We start from the raw sequence: 13352 nt of genomic DNA, 5'->3' as shown, positions 1-13352 counted from the left end.
TTAATTTTTTTTATCTTAAAGTTATTAATATTTATGCTTACATATTATTAGAATATAAAATGGGGGCAAATAAAAGATCACTATTCTTCAAGACAAACCCAAAGGTAAAACATTAAAGTCCAAGCTGAAGATCAACAAAAAAAAAATATTTACTATTGATTTTTACAAAATAAAAAGATCTCATATGTTAACAAAAGATATACCTATGTTGGTAAAAATACCTATTAAATAGTTATCTCATTTAAAGTAAAATATTTCTCTTAAAAAATATTTTTAGTCTCATTCATTATTGGACTGACTTTTGCATTGTCCATAGTTGACTTACTAACATAAATACCTAATTTTCTATTTTTATTCTTAATAAAGATGACACAAATTTAAAATTAGATTCTTAAATTAGGTTCAGACAAATAATAATGGGAGTTTTAGAATAAAAAATAAAAATTCTCAATTGTAAATACTACATTGACTAATTGTGAGGAGGACAAAAGCATCATACCACGCTACGAATCACTTACTTCTCAGTTGTCACGTCTACCTACATCGGTTCATGTTTTGTGTTTTTCACTTTTTTGTTTTGTACGTGGCGGCGATCATTGAACTAAGTTAGCTAACTGATTTGGTCGACAAACGAAGTTGTAGCGTGCGTTTGGTAGGGTGAAATCCCGCGGAAGAGAAGAGAATGTCACAATAGCATGTCTTATTTTGTGTTTTTTTCTTTTTGTGTCCGCTCCAATGCTGCACTGCATCATCAGCATGTATACAGTCCAAGACTAGACAATATAATTTTTTATTTGAACATTAAAGAAATATCTTTAATTTAAGAGATTAAAAATATTAAACAAAATATATTTAAATCTTTAATAATAAAATATATGTCTGCAAATAAAGTTCAATCTTAATATATTTTTTTATCGATAAATAAATTGTATATATTAAATATAATAGGACATAAGAAATACCAAAGAAATTAAAATTACAAAAGTCAGCATGAGAATTATAAAAAACACAGCTAACAAAATACCCCCAATACAAAGTTCCGAACCCCAGTACTACTAGGTAACCATTGTAACCACAGTAACCACTTCATTTCCAACCAATAAATCCCATCACTTATATTACCATAATGCACCTCTTATGCTCCACCAACGAGCAGAAAACAATTTGGTCAAGCAACCGGCCTAACTTTTAACTCTAAAGTCTAAACTTTATCCAGTAGATAGAGAATGATTATGACTACAAATATAAGCCATTGAGAAAGTATTAGTATGAAGTATCGGATATCTTAATAAATAAACAAATAAAAAAAGTATCGGATATCTCAAAGGTTTATCCTTCAGTGAAGAGAAATGGCAGCTGAGGCAAATTTTGATAGCAAAAGCAGCAGGTGGTCTTTGCAGGGGATGACAGCTCTCGTTACCGGTGGTTCCAAAGGAATCGGGTTACCACCTCTCCTTCTTCCATATTTATTCATTTCATTTTCTGTTCCTCCTTCTTCCAAATTTGAAACTCGTTACTCAAAATACATGTTAATTAATATGCAAACTACTACTATCAATTAACAGAACAAAGCTAGTGGCTATAATTAATGCTACTTCAAAGCAAACATGTTTGTAGGCTGATTGAGGAAAGAGGGTTAATTTTACAAACAAATTATTAAAATAAGGCTCTAGTTATTTTAAAATTGAGTAATCACAAATTATTTGAAAAAAATAGTTCAAAATCAATTCAATTCTTGAAACAGGTTCAAGACTAGTTCACAATCAATTTGATTCAGAATCAATTTTTTAAAATCAATTTAATTCTAAACTGATTTTTTGAACTAATTTGATTATTTAAATACATAATTGAATTGGTTAAAACAATTTAAAATTAATTTGATTTGATATTTTTATTATATTAGTTTTTGCACACCCTAATCATAATATATAGACCTCTATGTTAGGACAAATCAACTTATGTGTGAAGAGTATATGTAGTAATATACATATTAGAATTGAGTGCTTTATATATTGACACGCCTTCTTTTATTTTGTTGTCACAAAATTAAAATTCATTATATACTATATCTTATTCAAATTTCATATTTACCAAGATGAGGTGGTCAAAGAAAAAAAAAATCTAGTTTAAAAGAGTTTTCAGTGTTATGTTAATTTTTTTTTTAATTTTGATTTAATAATATCACGTGAAACATTGTAGTGTCAGTTTATTATTATTTTTTTAATTAACATGACACTAAAAACTTTAGTTTAACTAAAGTTTTTCAACGTTGACTACCCCGGTTTGATAAAATATTTCAAAATAGCCTTAATTCTTATAGAAAATAAGTGGGTTTTGCAAGACACTTGTTTTTCACCAATATTGATTCCTGTGATATAATATCCTTACTAATCACTAGATATGCTATCGTGGAGGAGTTGGCACAACTTGGAGCCACTGTACACACTTGCGCTCGCAACGAAGCTGAACTCAATAAATCCTTAAATGAATGGAACACAAAAGGATACAGAGTAATTGGTTCGGTCTGTGACGTGGCGTCTCGTGCAGAAAGACAAGACCTCATAGCTAGAGTCTCAAATGAGTTTATGGCAAACTCAATATCCTTGTGAGTGATTCGTTACAATTGCATACTAGGTTAACTATAACCGTAAAATGTTAAGAATGAGGACTAATTCGAAATCCATTTTTTAATTGGAATTCTTATATATATATCATATTACGCTTACATTTATTATGTACGGCTTTAGGTAAACAATGTGGGAACAAACATACAGAAAGAGACCCTGGATTTCACAGAGGAAGATTTCACATTTCTGGTGAATACGAATCTTGAATCTTGTTTCCACCTAAGCCAGCTTGCACATCCTCTCCTAAAAGCTTCAGAAGCTGCAAACATCATTCTCATATCCTCCATTGCTGGTGTGGTAGCTTCAAATATAGTATCCGTTGTGTATGGTGCAACAAAAGGTAATTGTTATATAATTTCGTGGTTGAATGAATTTCACGTGGAAGAGTAAGAGAGGGCCGGATTGAGTAAGTTTTTCTAGAATCTTTAGCTCACCATTACTAATTTGTAGAAACTCTCATAATTTAACATACCTAATGAAAATCATATAAGAAGTTTATTTCATTTTTTTTTATTTTCTTCTTCTAGAGAAATGCTTTTAGAAGAATTATACAAACAAATCCTAATTATTAATTTTTTTTAATGCCCCTGGTGGCAAGCATTAGAAAATGCCTAACTAACTTAACTAACATGCAGGAGCAATGAACCAAATGACAAAACATTTGGCATGTGAATGGGCCAAAGACAATATAAGGACTAATTGCGTTGCACCAGGGCCAATTAGAACCCCTCTTGGTGACAAGGTAATTTTCTGTTGGTGTAATTATTCATTTGTTGTTTGTTTTCTTTGCACATGCATCTTATGATTATTTCCTTTTGAAGCACTTTAAAGAGGAAAAACTTAATAATAGTCTGATTGCGCGAACCCCTCTTGGACGGATTGGAGAGGCAGAGGAGGTTTCTTCGTTGGTGGCATTCCTCTGCTTACCTGCAGCATCTTACATAACAGGACAAACCATTTGTGTTGATGGCGGCTTCACCGTGAACGGTCTCTACATAAGCTAGGCTTATTGTGACAGTTTCAATGTTTTGTTTAGTCTGTTACACTCTACTTGTATTAGTTTCTGTTTAAGTTGTGGAGAGTGGAGACCCTATATCTGTTTTTAAGGACGTGATAATAACAGTACTCAGTGATAAGTTTGTTTTTCTTGTTTTGATTTAGTCACATGTCCCATGATTCTAGGAGCAGTATAATCGTGGGCAGTTTATCCTATTTCCCGTTGGTTGTAAGGCTTTCAATAATAATAATAATAATAATAGCCATGTTTGCTTTTCAATTCAATGCAAATGCTCCTCAGTTCACTAGTACAATTATACTGTGTATTCCCAAAACTTTTCTCGTTCATATCAGTTCTAACAGTTTCTATATCAATATTGAGAATAAAGCAATAAATAATAGTGTGCTTTAATTAATTCCTAGGTTCAATTTATATAGTTAGGATTCTACGGATAAAATAAATAAATAAATTACATGTTAGGATGGTTGAAATTGCAATTGTCACAAAATGTGAGATAAACTCTTTTTTATTTTTATTTTTTAAAAGATTGAGCATAAACTCTCAACACTTAGTTGCGTTTTAATTACTAAAATAGTATTCGATTCAACTAATCTCCTGTGAAACAAATCCAATCTAATATTGACTCAGTCGCTTAAATTATTTAATTTAATCTAATACCCACCCAATTAGCTTAACTTAATCGTGGACTAATGTAACTTTTTGTGGTGTACTTACTTTTAATTAGTAGAGTGTGGGGCAAGAAAGATTCGCATCTATGTATTATAAACATTACTCTGTAAAGCATCTATGTCATGTCCAGGCACCAGAAAAGTCGATTTTGAATTGTTCCAAAATGCAACATTAGTAGAGTGTGGGGCAAGAAAGATTCGCAAGTCTACACATACTAGCCAAAGAAAAGAAAAATTCATTAACTGCCTAACTTTGAACAGAAAATTGCGATTTCAGCAAGATGGGATTCAGTAAAGCAGCCCTCTAAATTTGAATTTAATCAAATTTAATTATAATTAGTATGTTAATCTATATAATACACAAAATAAATATTTACTTTGTATAAAAATTTATAATAAATGAAAATACTTTGAAAATATAAATTATATCATATTTAAAATTTATAATAAATAAATATTTTAAACATGTAAATTATATCTTAAATTTATGATAAATAATTTATATTGTGGTACATGGTTATTTTAAGAAATTGATAAATTCTTTCCAAATATATCGACATTCATTTTAGAAATAAAGATAAAAATAATAAATTGAAAGGTATACAAAGTTAAGAAAAAAATTTAAAGGTAATTTTCTTTATACTCATTTATACGTTGATTATATATTAAATTATGAGTCTGTTTTATATGAATTGAATCAACTTTTGATGATAACTTTCTTATTTTCATACGTAAAAATAAAACCTTTCATCTTTCATTATTATTAGTTGTAAGTGAAAGTTATTAAATTTTGTTAGAATTTAAATAATTACTGAATTTATTTTTAAAATTTTCTATAAAATTCATTTGTAATTATTTTATTTTAAAGAAACTTTAATAAATAAAAATTTAATGTAACATACGTTACCTAAAGTTTAGTGATCAATGACGATTTGTCAAAAAGAAAAAAATGATCAATGATGAGTTAACAACTCACGTCTCCTGTCTACATATACATCCTGTTTTGTGTTTTGTTTTACATGCCCTGCCGGGCTGCTAAAAAAATTAATATTATATATCTACTCATATATAAAGTAGTTATAAAATTATAATCAATTATACAGTGATGATTATTTCAAAAATAACTTATTTTTATTTAAAGAATAATTATAACTATAAAACTATGACAAGTTTTACAAAAATAATTATTTTAAATAATTTATATTTATTTCAATTATGTATAACTTGTTATATAACTAATTTATTAATAATTAGTTACATATTCATATTTTAAAATTTTAAAAATAATAACTAGTTATATCAAATTATAACTAATTATATTGATAATATTCACTTATAATCTAATTATTTATTAATTATGATTATAATTATGTAAATGTTCAAAACCACGAGCACGCCTAGATTGTTCACGGCCCTGGCTGAACCAACATTCAGAAAGAAAGTTACGTGCATGTGGAAGATAAGAAAATGATTGATAAGTGCAAAAGAAAATAAAGACATAGATTTTATTTAAAGAAATTATATAATAATTTCAAAAAATAAATGCAATTTATTAGAAGGTTTCATAATAATTTATTTAATAAATATTTTAGTTAAAAAATAATTACTTGATTGAAAATTTCATACAACATAATAAGACTTGATTAAAAATTTAAAAATAACGACATGTTAAGTTTAAAAATAAAAATGTTAGTAAGTACTCCAATGACTAAGATGACAGCAAATTAATTAAGTTCAGGGATAAAAGAAAAAACTAATAAAAAATTTATCACATTTTTTATAAATTTGGAAACAAAATTTTAATTTTTTTGTTGTTCAGAAACCTAACTATCAACCTCTAATAAATTCAAGAAAAAAATTAATATTTATCTAAAAATAAGTATAGGTTTCCCACACAATAATTCACATTTGACTTTTTGTGTTTTGTTTTGGATGTCTTGCTTGATCCCAGATGCAGAAAGATACTTACGTGTAGTTGTAGAAGATTTTCTAAGAATATGATTGAATGGATGAGGGCGAAAAATCAGATAAAAAAATTCATTTGAAATAATTATGCAATGTTTTCAAGAGATAAATTCAACTTATTAGGAGGTTTCATAATTGTTTTTAATTTAATTTTTTATTCTAGAAAAATTTTAAGTAAAAAATTACTTTAAAAATGTATATTTTTTAATTATCTGTTTTTAAAATATTATCACATGCGTATCTTTTGAAAAATAATTATATTTGAGATAAAAATAAAATAAAAAATAATCATTTGACAAAAAAAATCTCATTTTAAAAAGAAACACGTGTATTTTTTATGAGAAATAATTCTGCTTAAATCAAATAACACTATCAATGATAGAATTTTATTATGATTCAAACTGGAGACAATATTTAATATATAACAATCTCATAGTAATTAATTCTCTGTGAATATATATTGTCAGAGGACCCCCTTATTCATTAAATGCATTTTACAGTCCAAAATTGATTATTTAAACGGTCCTTTCTCTGCCTTTTAATTCCCGGTGCAATATAGGCCTAACAAATTTAGTGGGGTAGCTGCAATACATTTCAATTACATAAATGCAATACAAATATCGGTGGGCTCTTATAACATAGTTGTTGTAGTTTTTGTTTAGGGGATAGGGATACTGTTCTGTCATGTCGATATTTGAATATACGATATTTTAGGTAATTGATATTCTCGTAGAACATCTTCAACGCCCGTTCAGTTCCGTACTGAATTTCTTAACGTCAAGAAATGGATTCTTCAAGAAATTATCCTTCAAAATAAATAAGTTTCTTATATAAGAAATGGATATTTAATATTAAAAAATTATTATTCAACATCAATCACCTTATCTTCAATGCCCTCGTGTAAAAAAAGAGGAAAAAATGGATAAGGAAGAAGAAAAAGTCAAAGGAATAAAAAATTATAGTAGAGGAGAAAATAGAAAAGAAAGAAGAAGGAATGAGAAAATGAAGATGGGTGATTTTCTTATTTTTGAAAAAAAAAATGAAGTTGAAACTTTGGAGGAGAAAGAAGATTAGAAGTTGGGTGATATTTTTTGTTGTTAATAATGGTAGGTGGGTGGTGTTCCGTAATGGGTGGTGATTGAAAAATAAATTTTGTTTTTCAAAATTATTATGACTGAAATTTAATTATTTTCTTCAATTATTCATATTTATTATTTGTATATATAAAAATTAAAAAAATAAATTAATTATTTTATTGAAATAATAATTAAGTTATAATAAAAAAATATAAATGTGTGGATTTTTTGAAATTTCTTGTGATTTTTTAATATTGGAATAAAATTTTGTATGAATTTCTTTAAAGTAATATGGTATTGTGAGGATCACAAAAAATATTGTGGGAACCACAAAAAGATAATTAAGAAACACATATAAAAAAATTATGGTTGGAGATGCTCCTAGGACTAAAAAGTAGAGGTGTAAGTCGATTTGGGTCATTCGCGAACTCCAATTAACGTCAAATAACTCAAACAGTTTGGGATAAGTAAATATTGTGCTCGGGTTAGACTCCAACCAAACCAGTTTAATTCGTTAAGTTTTTAGTTGGATTACATGTTTTAATATTTGAATTCAGTGACTTGTTGACCCATTAATAAGGAAGTATCGGATATTTGACAGGTTTATCATCATAACCTTCATTGAAAAGAAATGGCTGAGGCAAGCATTGGCAGCAAAAGCAGCAGATGGTCTTTACAGGGAATGACAGCTCTCGTCACCGGTGGATCCAAAGGAATCGGGTTACTTTCTTCTCTCCCTTCTTCTTCTTCTTCCATATTTTTTTAGTTCATTCTTTTTTGTTCCTACTACATATATACTATACTTGATTTGGAAGTCGTTACTCAAAATACCTGTTTTTCTCAACTGGTACTATTAATCAACAACAACAAAGCTAGCGAACATAATTAATGCTTAATAGTTTGTGTTGTGAGTAATTTTTGTTTCTCACCATTCATTCCTCTGATGTATAATGTTCTTATTATAGATATGCTATCGTGGAGGAGTTGGCACAGCTTGGAGCCACTGTGCACACTTGCGCTCGGAACGAAGCTGAACTCAATGAATCCTTAAATGAATGGAACACAAAAGGATACAGAGTAACTGGTTCCGTCTGTGACGTGGCGTCTCGTGCAGAAAGACAAGACCTCATTGCTAGAGTCTCCAATGAGTTTAATGGCAAACTCAATATCCTTGTGAGTAATAATTAATTTGAATGCCATGAAATTCAAGTTATTTTTCCAACCTTTTCTCAATAAGCACTGGGCTAACTATAACAAGTTAAGAATATAATAATATTCTTATCTGTCCTTATGCTTACATTAATTATGTTCTGCCTAGGTAAACAACGTGGGAACAAACGTACCGAAACATACCCTTGATGTTACGGAGGAAGACTTCTCATTTCTGATAAATACGAATCTTGAATCTGCTTACCACCTAAGCCAGCTTGCACATCCTCTCCTGAAAGCTTCAGAGGCTGCAAACATCATTTTTATATCCTCCATTGCTGGTGTGCTATCAATAGGAGTAGGATCCACTTATGGTGCAACAAAAGGTAATACTTTCCTGGGGATGGCGGGGCTAACTGGTAGTTTCATTGTTGTTAATTTCAAATTTCTTATATACTAATTGACATGCATAGGAGCAATGAACCAACTGACTAAAAATTTGGCATGTGAGTGGGCCAAAGACAATATAAGGACTAATTGCGTTGCACCAGGGCCAATCAAAACCCCTCTCGGTGACAAGGTAATTTTCTACATATCGTTCTTGTTACTGTAATTATTTTTTGAGTGGTAGGAAGTAGGAACATACTCATGAAAAATTATTACATGACATATATACCATATGAAGATTGTTTGGAATCTCAAATCATGTAGTAATAATTTTAACCCTATCATACTCTTTCTTATGGACAAAACTCATTAAATAAGATGTTGACTAACTTTTATAATTTTTAATAAATTTTAGTTAATAACAAAATTATGTTTAAAAGAGTATGTTGCTAATGTTTTTTGTTTTTTTTTTTCATTTGTTTTAATTCCTTTATGTGGACTGAGGGAATCTTATCATTATTTCCTTGCAGCATTTTAAAAATGAAAAACTTCTTAATGCTTTCATTTCGCAAACCCCCCTTGGACGGATTGGAGAAGCAGAGGAAGTGTCTTCATTGGTGGCATTCCTCTGCTTACCTGCAGCCTCTTACATAACAGGACAGACCATTTGTGTTGATGGTGGATTAACAGTGAATGGTCTCTATATAAATTAGAGAAGTACTACCAACACACTCTCTAACACACTTCTCTTGACACATATTCTACCATAAGTTACAAATAATAAAAAATTACAAAATCATGAAAATAAGATCTAGGACCCATATATTTTTGTGATATCTAAAAAATTTCAAACAATAAAAAAAATGTATTGAAAAGAGTGTATAAGATAATGTGTTGTTAGCATTTTTATATAAACTATGTTAAGAGCAAGGTCTGATGCATACGTTGCTAGTTTTTATATTACTATTGAGAATAAATAGCTGAAAGTCCCTTGGTTCAATCTATATCATTTGGGAGGGGGAATTTGTTGGGAATAAATTTGTATGTCCACGATCCAATCATCATGTAATCAATTTTAATTTTAATAATAAAGTATTATTTTATTTTCATTGTCATATTTCACTATTTGATTAAATTGTCCATTTGATAATGTTCTTGATTAAAATTAAAGACTTGTTATTATAATAGAGATTATGATAATGAGAAACAAGTTTGTTCTAATTTTAATCTAAACCGTTCTTGATCATATGATTATTGTAAATAGGATATTAATAATCCGAATAGATTAATATATATGTGATAGTATTTATTGGATAAATATTAATAGATCTCATTTATTAATCTGCATATATAAATGAGTCACATGTTGATGTGATCATTGAACTAACTCAATTGAAATTTTCTAATGGTTAAAATTTACCATAAACTCTTAATAGAAAATTTTCAATAAGAGATATAATAGTTTTTTTTACTTGAGATTGTCATAGTAATTAACAGGTTATTTGTTGTACTCTAATTCCTGATACCTAATACTTTAGAGCACTTGTTGAATGAATATTAGATATGATTAAATACCTATAGAATTAATGATTAATCAAGAAGGAATCCATCAATTCTTAATAATGAGTTTGAGCTCTATGAATAAAATTATATCCTGACTAGAAAAATTAAATGAAAGAAGAAATGAGTCTCTTAAGTCATTATGAGTTAACTCAAAAGGGTTTAACAATAATACCATATTCTAGAGTTAATGGAGAGCTGTGAAGATGGAAGAAATTATTACACTACTCTTCTAATGGTTATTGAAAGTAAAATGCTACTTCATGCTATCCGGACGTTAAGGAGTGTTGCTAGACGTCTGCCTTGATTAGTATATTAATTTGATTAATATATTACCGGCTTAGTATTGAACTTACAGGGTCACACACAAACGAGTGTTCTAATCTCTGTTAAAGAAATTATATTAATATTTGATGATTAATTAAATTAGAGAATTTAATATGATCAAATGATTAATTGATTTTAAAAAGGTGGAATATTATTATATTTTTGCTAGCACTAAAAATATAAATAATATGAAAGATTTGGTGAAAGAAGAGAAACAGACATGTATGATTTTGTATTTGGAATTTGGATTGAAAAGGCGACTAGATACAAGTTTGACTTGATCAATTATTATTTCAATTTTAATTGCTAAATGGTTAGCAATAAAAGGTAACAAGAAATAATATAACTTAAAAAGAGATATTATCAATAATGATTTGATTTTGATTTGATCAGAATTTTGGATCTTTAGCGTACTATAAATAGAGTCTTAGGCTGCACGTTGAAATGATCCCAATATCACTTATTTATTCTTATTTTTTAACTTGTCAAAGTTGTTGACGAATAGAGATTGTGTGTGGATATACGTAGAGTCTTTCACACTATTGAATAATTTTTTTATTTCAAGAGCTCATCAACAGGTACATTTTTTAATATATCATTTGTTTATAATATAATTTAAATACAAAATAATTTTTTTTATAAAATTTGTGTTTTTTCAACACTCTTTTTCCTTGGAAATTCCACTAAAGAAACATAGCTTGAATTTGCAATAGTCACAAAGTTTGTCTTTATAATCATTGACCATGTATAATATTGTGATCATTTTATTAGGAGTTTTCTAATCTACTCGAAATAAAATAAGGGTAAACAATCTCATAGTAAACGATTGGTAAGAAACTAATTCCTTTTAAGTCATAGAGATCATATTAAAGTGATTTCATTTTTTCTAATAATTTTTTTTTCATACACATGATAATGAATCCAACCCCGTATAATATTCTTAAGAAACCTAACTATGTATCAATTTGTTTGACCTTGTTGTTTATATAAACCATCTTTAAATATGTAGAGAATTGAACCAATTATCTATCATGGGGTTGATTAACCCAAGTAAGTTAGATAACCTTTTTTCTTGCATACAGCGTATATCAATTTACTTGTTGTTGTGGTTGACACTTCTTACTTTGAGATTGACGTGTCCTACTATGTATAACAAAAATTTAATTGATTAATGTAGCTAAGCTTTTTATAATATTAGTATTAACTAGATTGTCATATTATTTAAGATTATTATTTTTCAAGATAATTATTTTAGAAATCATATTTAAGGTGTTATTTTATTTATTCATAGTATAAAATTTTATGCTCACATAAATAAAAAGTTGTGTAGAGAATTGAGTTCCTTTTTTTGTTGATATTAATTTTAAAAGAATAATACACGGATAAACCATTAATTTGGTCTTCAAAGTATTATCCTCTCTTCTAAATAATCCTTAATGTAATAAAACTATATAAATAATCTTCAGATTATTTAATAATAATATCCATTATTTTAGTTCTTAAGCTAATTCTATGCATGCTTTGAATTTAACTGCTGCGAATCAAAAGACTTGGATAAGTCAAGAAAAAAGTTCTGGTGGATAATTGCTGCTGCGAACCAAAAGTCTCTGGAAAAGACTTGGATAAGTCGTTATCTGGGCTTGAACGGAAAATCCAAGATGAATACCTATCTTTTTGAAAATTCGCGTTGAAGGTTTGAGCGAAAATGATAACGGCAACTCCCCAAATGTCTTTATATATACCTATTTTGTTTTAAAAATAGAAAGTGCATTTAATGTAAATACGTAATTCAAACTAATTAAACACACTTCTCAATTACATTAAATAAAAAACAATTTTATCAGATTAAAACTAATGGAAACTTCATCTTTTCCCCTCTGTTCCCTCCAATTTCATTCTCACCTTGCAGTAATCTATTACGGTTCCCGAAGTCATTCATTTGGTTTAGTTAATTTCTCTACGTGCACCTTCCCCGGCACCAAATGGACGGAAGAATCAATCAAATTGAATTGAATTTATTTGAAAACCGTCAGATAACACGAATGACATGACCAGATTTCAATATATAAACTAAACAAGAAAAAAAGACTCATGAAAACGTTGAAACTTAATTTGCATACTAACAAAACAAGACAGTAACACAGAATTAATTAATATTAGGGGTAGAAATAAATCGAGCCAAGTCAAATTTACTTTGATTTGAATTGAATTAGGCTTGAACATGGTTCATTACAGCTTTTTTTATAGACTCGGCTCGACTTACATAAAAATCTAATTTAGTCTACGAGCTTATTTAAAAAGTTTGTTTAAAGACATCTTTAATCAATTAATTATTTTAAAACCTAATAAAATACTAACTAAATTTTTTTTATAAAATTTCGTACTGTAAATCTCAAGATTGAATACTCTTAAATTAGGTATTGTAAACCTTAGGTGAAATTTAGTTACAAAACTACCTCTTAAATTAATGCCAATTATTTTATTATTATTTTTTTGGATAATTATCTTGCATTCACATGAATGTTTATGTTTAGATTGACTAAAAAAATAGTATGAGTTAAATAACAAGTTTTTT

At 28.2% G+C, this 13352-nt stretch overlaps 1 protein-coding gene and 1 pseudogene across 3 annotated transcripts; both read left to right on the top strand.

Annotated features, from left to right (window-relative positions):
• Positions 1 to 1273: 1273 nt before the first annotated feature.
• LOC114380437 lies at positions 1274 to 3908 on the top strand (annotated as a pseudogene). Its single transcript, XR_003659713.1, has 5 exons — positions 1274 to 1441; positions 2399 to 2605; positions 2748 to 2967; positions 3263 to 3369; positions 3449 to 3908. The product of XR_003659713.1 is annotated as a tropinone reductase-like (transcript).
• A 3820-nt stretch (positions 3909 to 7728) lies between these two features.
• On the top strand, positions 7729 to 10005 carry LOC114380438 (tropinone reductase-like). Of its 2 annotated transcripts, none has more exons than XM_028339500.1 (6): positions 7729 to 7838; positions 7956 to 8074; positions 8320 to 8527; positions 8673 to 8889; positions 8977 to 9083; positions 9421 to 10005. In XM_028339500.1, exons 2-6 carry the CDS (start codon positions 7986 to 7988, stop codon positions 9601 to 9603), a joined length of 804 nt encoding a protein of 267 aa, XP_028195301.1. In that variant the 5' UTR covers positions 7729 to 7838; positions 7956 to 7985; the 3' UTR covers positions 9604 to 10005. The 2 variants fall into 2 exon arrangements, with proteins under 2 accessions (XP_028195301.1, XP_028195302.1); XM_028339501.1 differs by having other exon boundaries at positions 7764 to 7867.
• Positions 10006 to 13352: the final 3347 nt, after the last annotated feature.

The sequence above is a fragment of the Glycine soja genome, chromosome 12 (genome assembly GCF_004193775.1).
Source record: "Glycine soja cultivar W05 chromosome 12, ASM419377v2, whole genome shotgun sequence".
NCBI classification, from domain to species: domain Eukaryota; kingdom Viridiplantae; phylum Streptophyta; class Magnoliopsida; order Fabales; family Fabaceae; genus Glycine; species Glycine soja.
This window is presented reverse-complemented; position numbering and strand designations above follow the sequence as displayed.

What these genes read in the sequence shown, in the direction of transcription:
- LOC114380438 (XM_028339500.1), top strand. Translation starts at nt 7,986, where the DNA reads ATGGCTGAGGCAAGCATTGGCAGCAAAAGCAGCAGATGGTCTTTACAG. An exon ending in ATGGCAAACTCAATATCCTT is followed by an intron (nt 8,528 to 8,672) that starts GTGAGTAATAAT and finishes TGTTCTGCCTAG; the next exon opens with GTAAACAACGTGGGAACAAA. An exon ending in AAACCCCTCTCGGTGACAAG is followed by an intron (nt 9,084 to 9,420) that starts GTAATTTTCTAC and finishes ATTTCCTTGCAG; the next exon opens with CATTTTAAAAATGAAAAACT.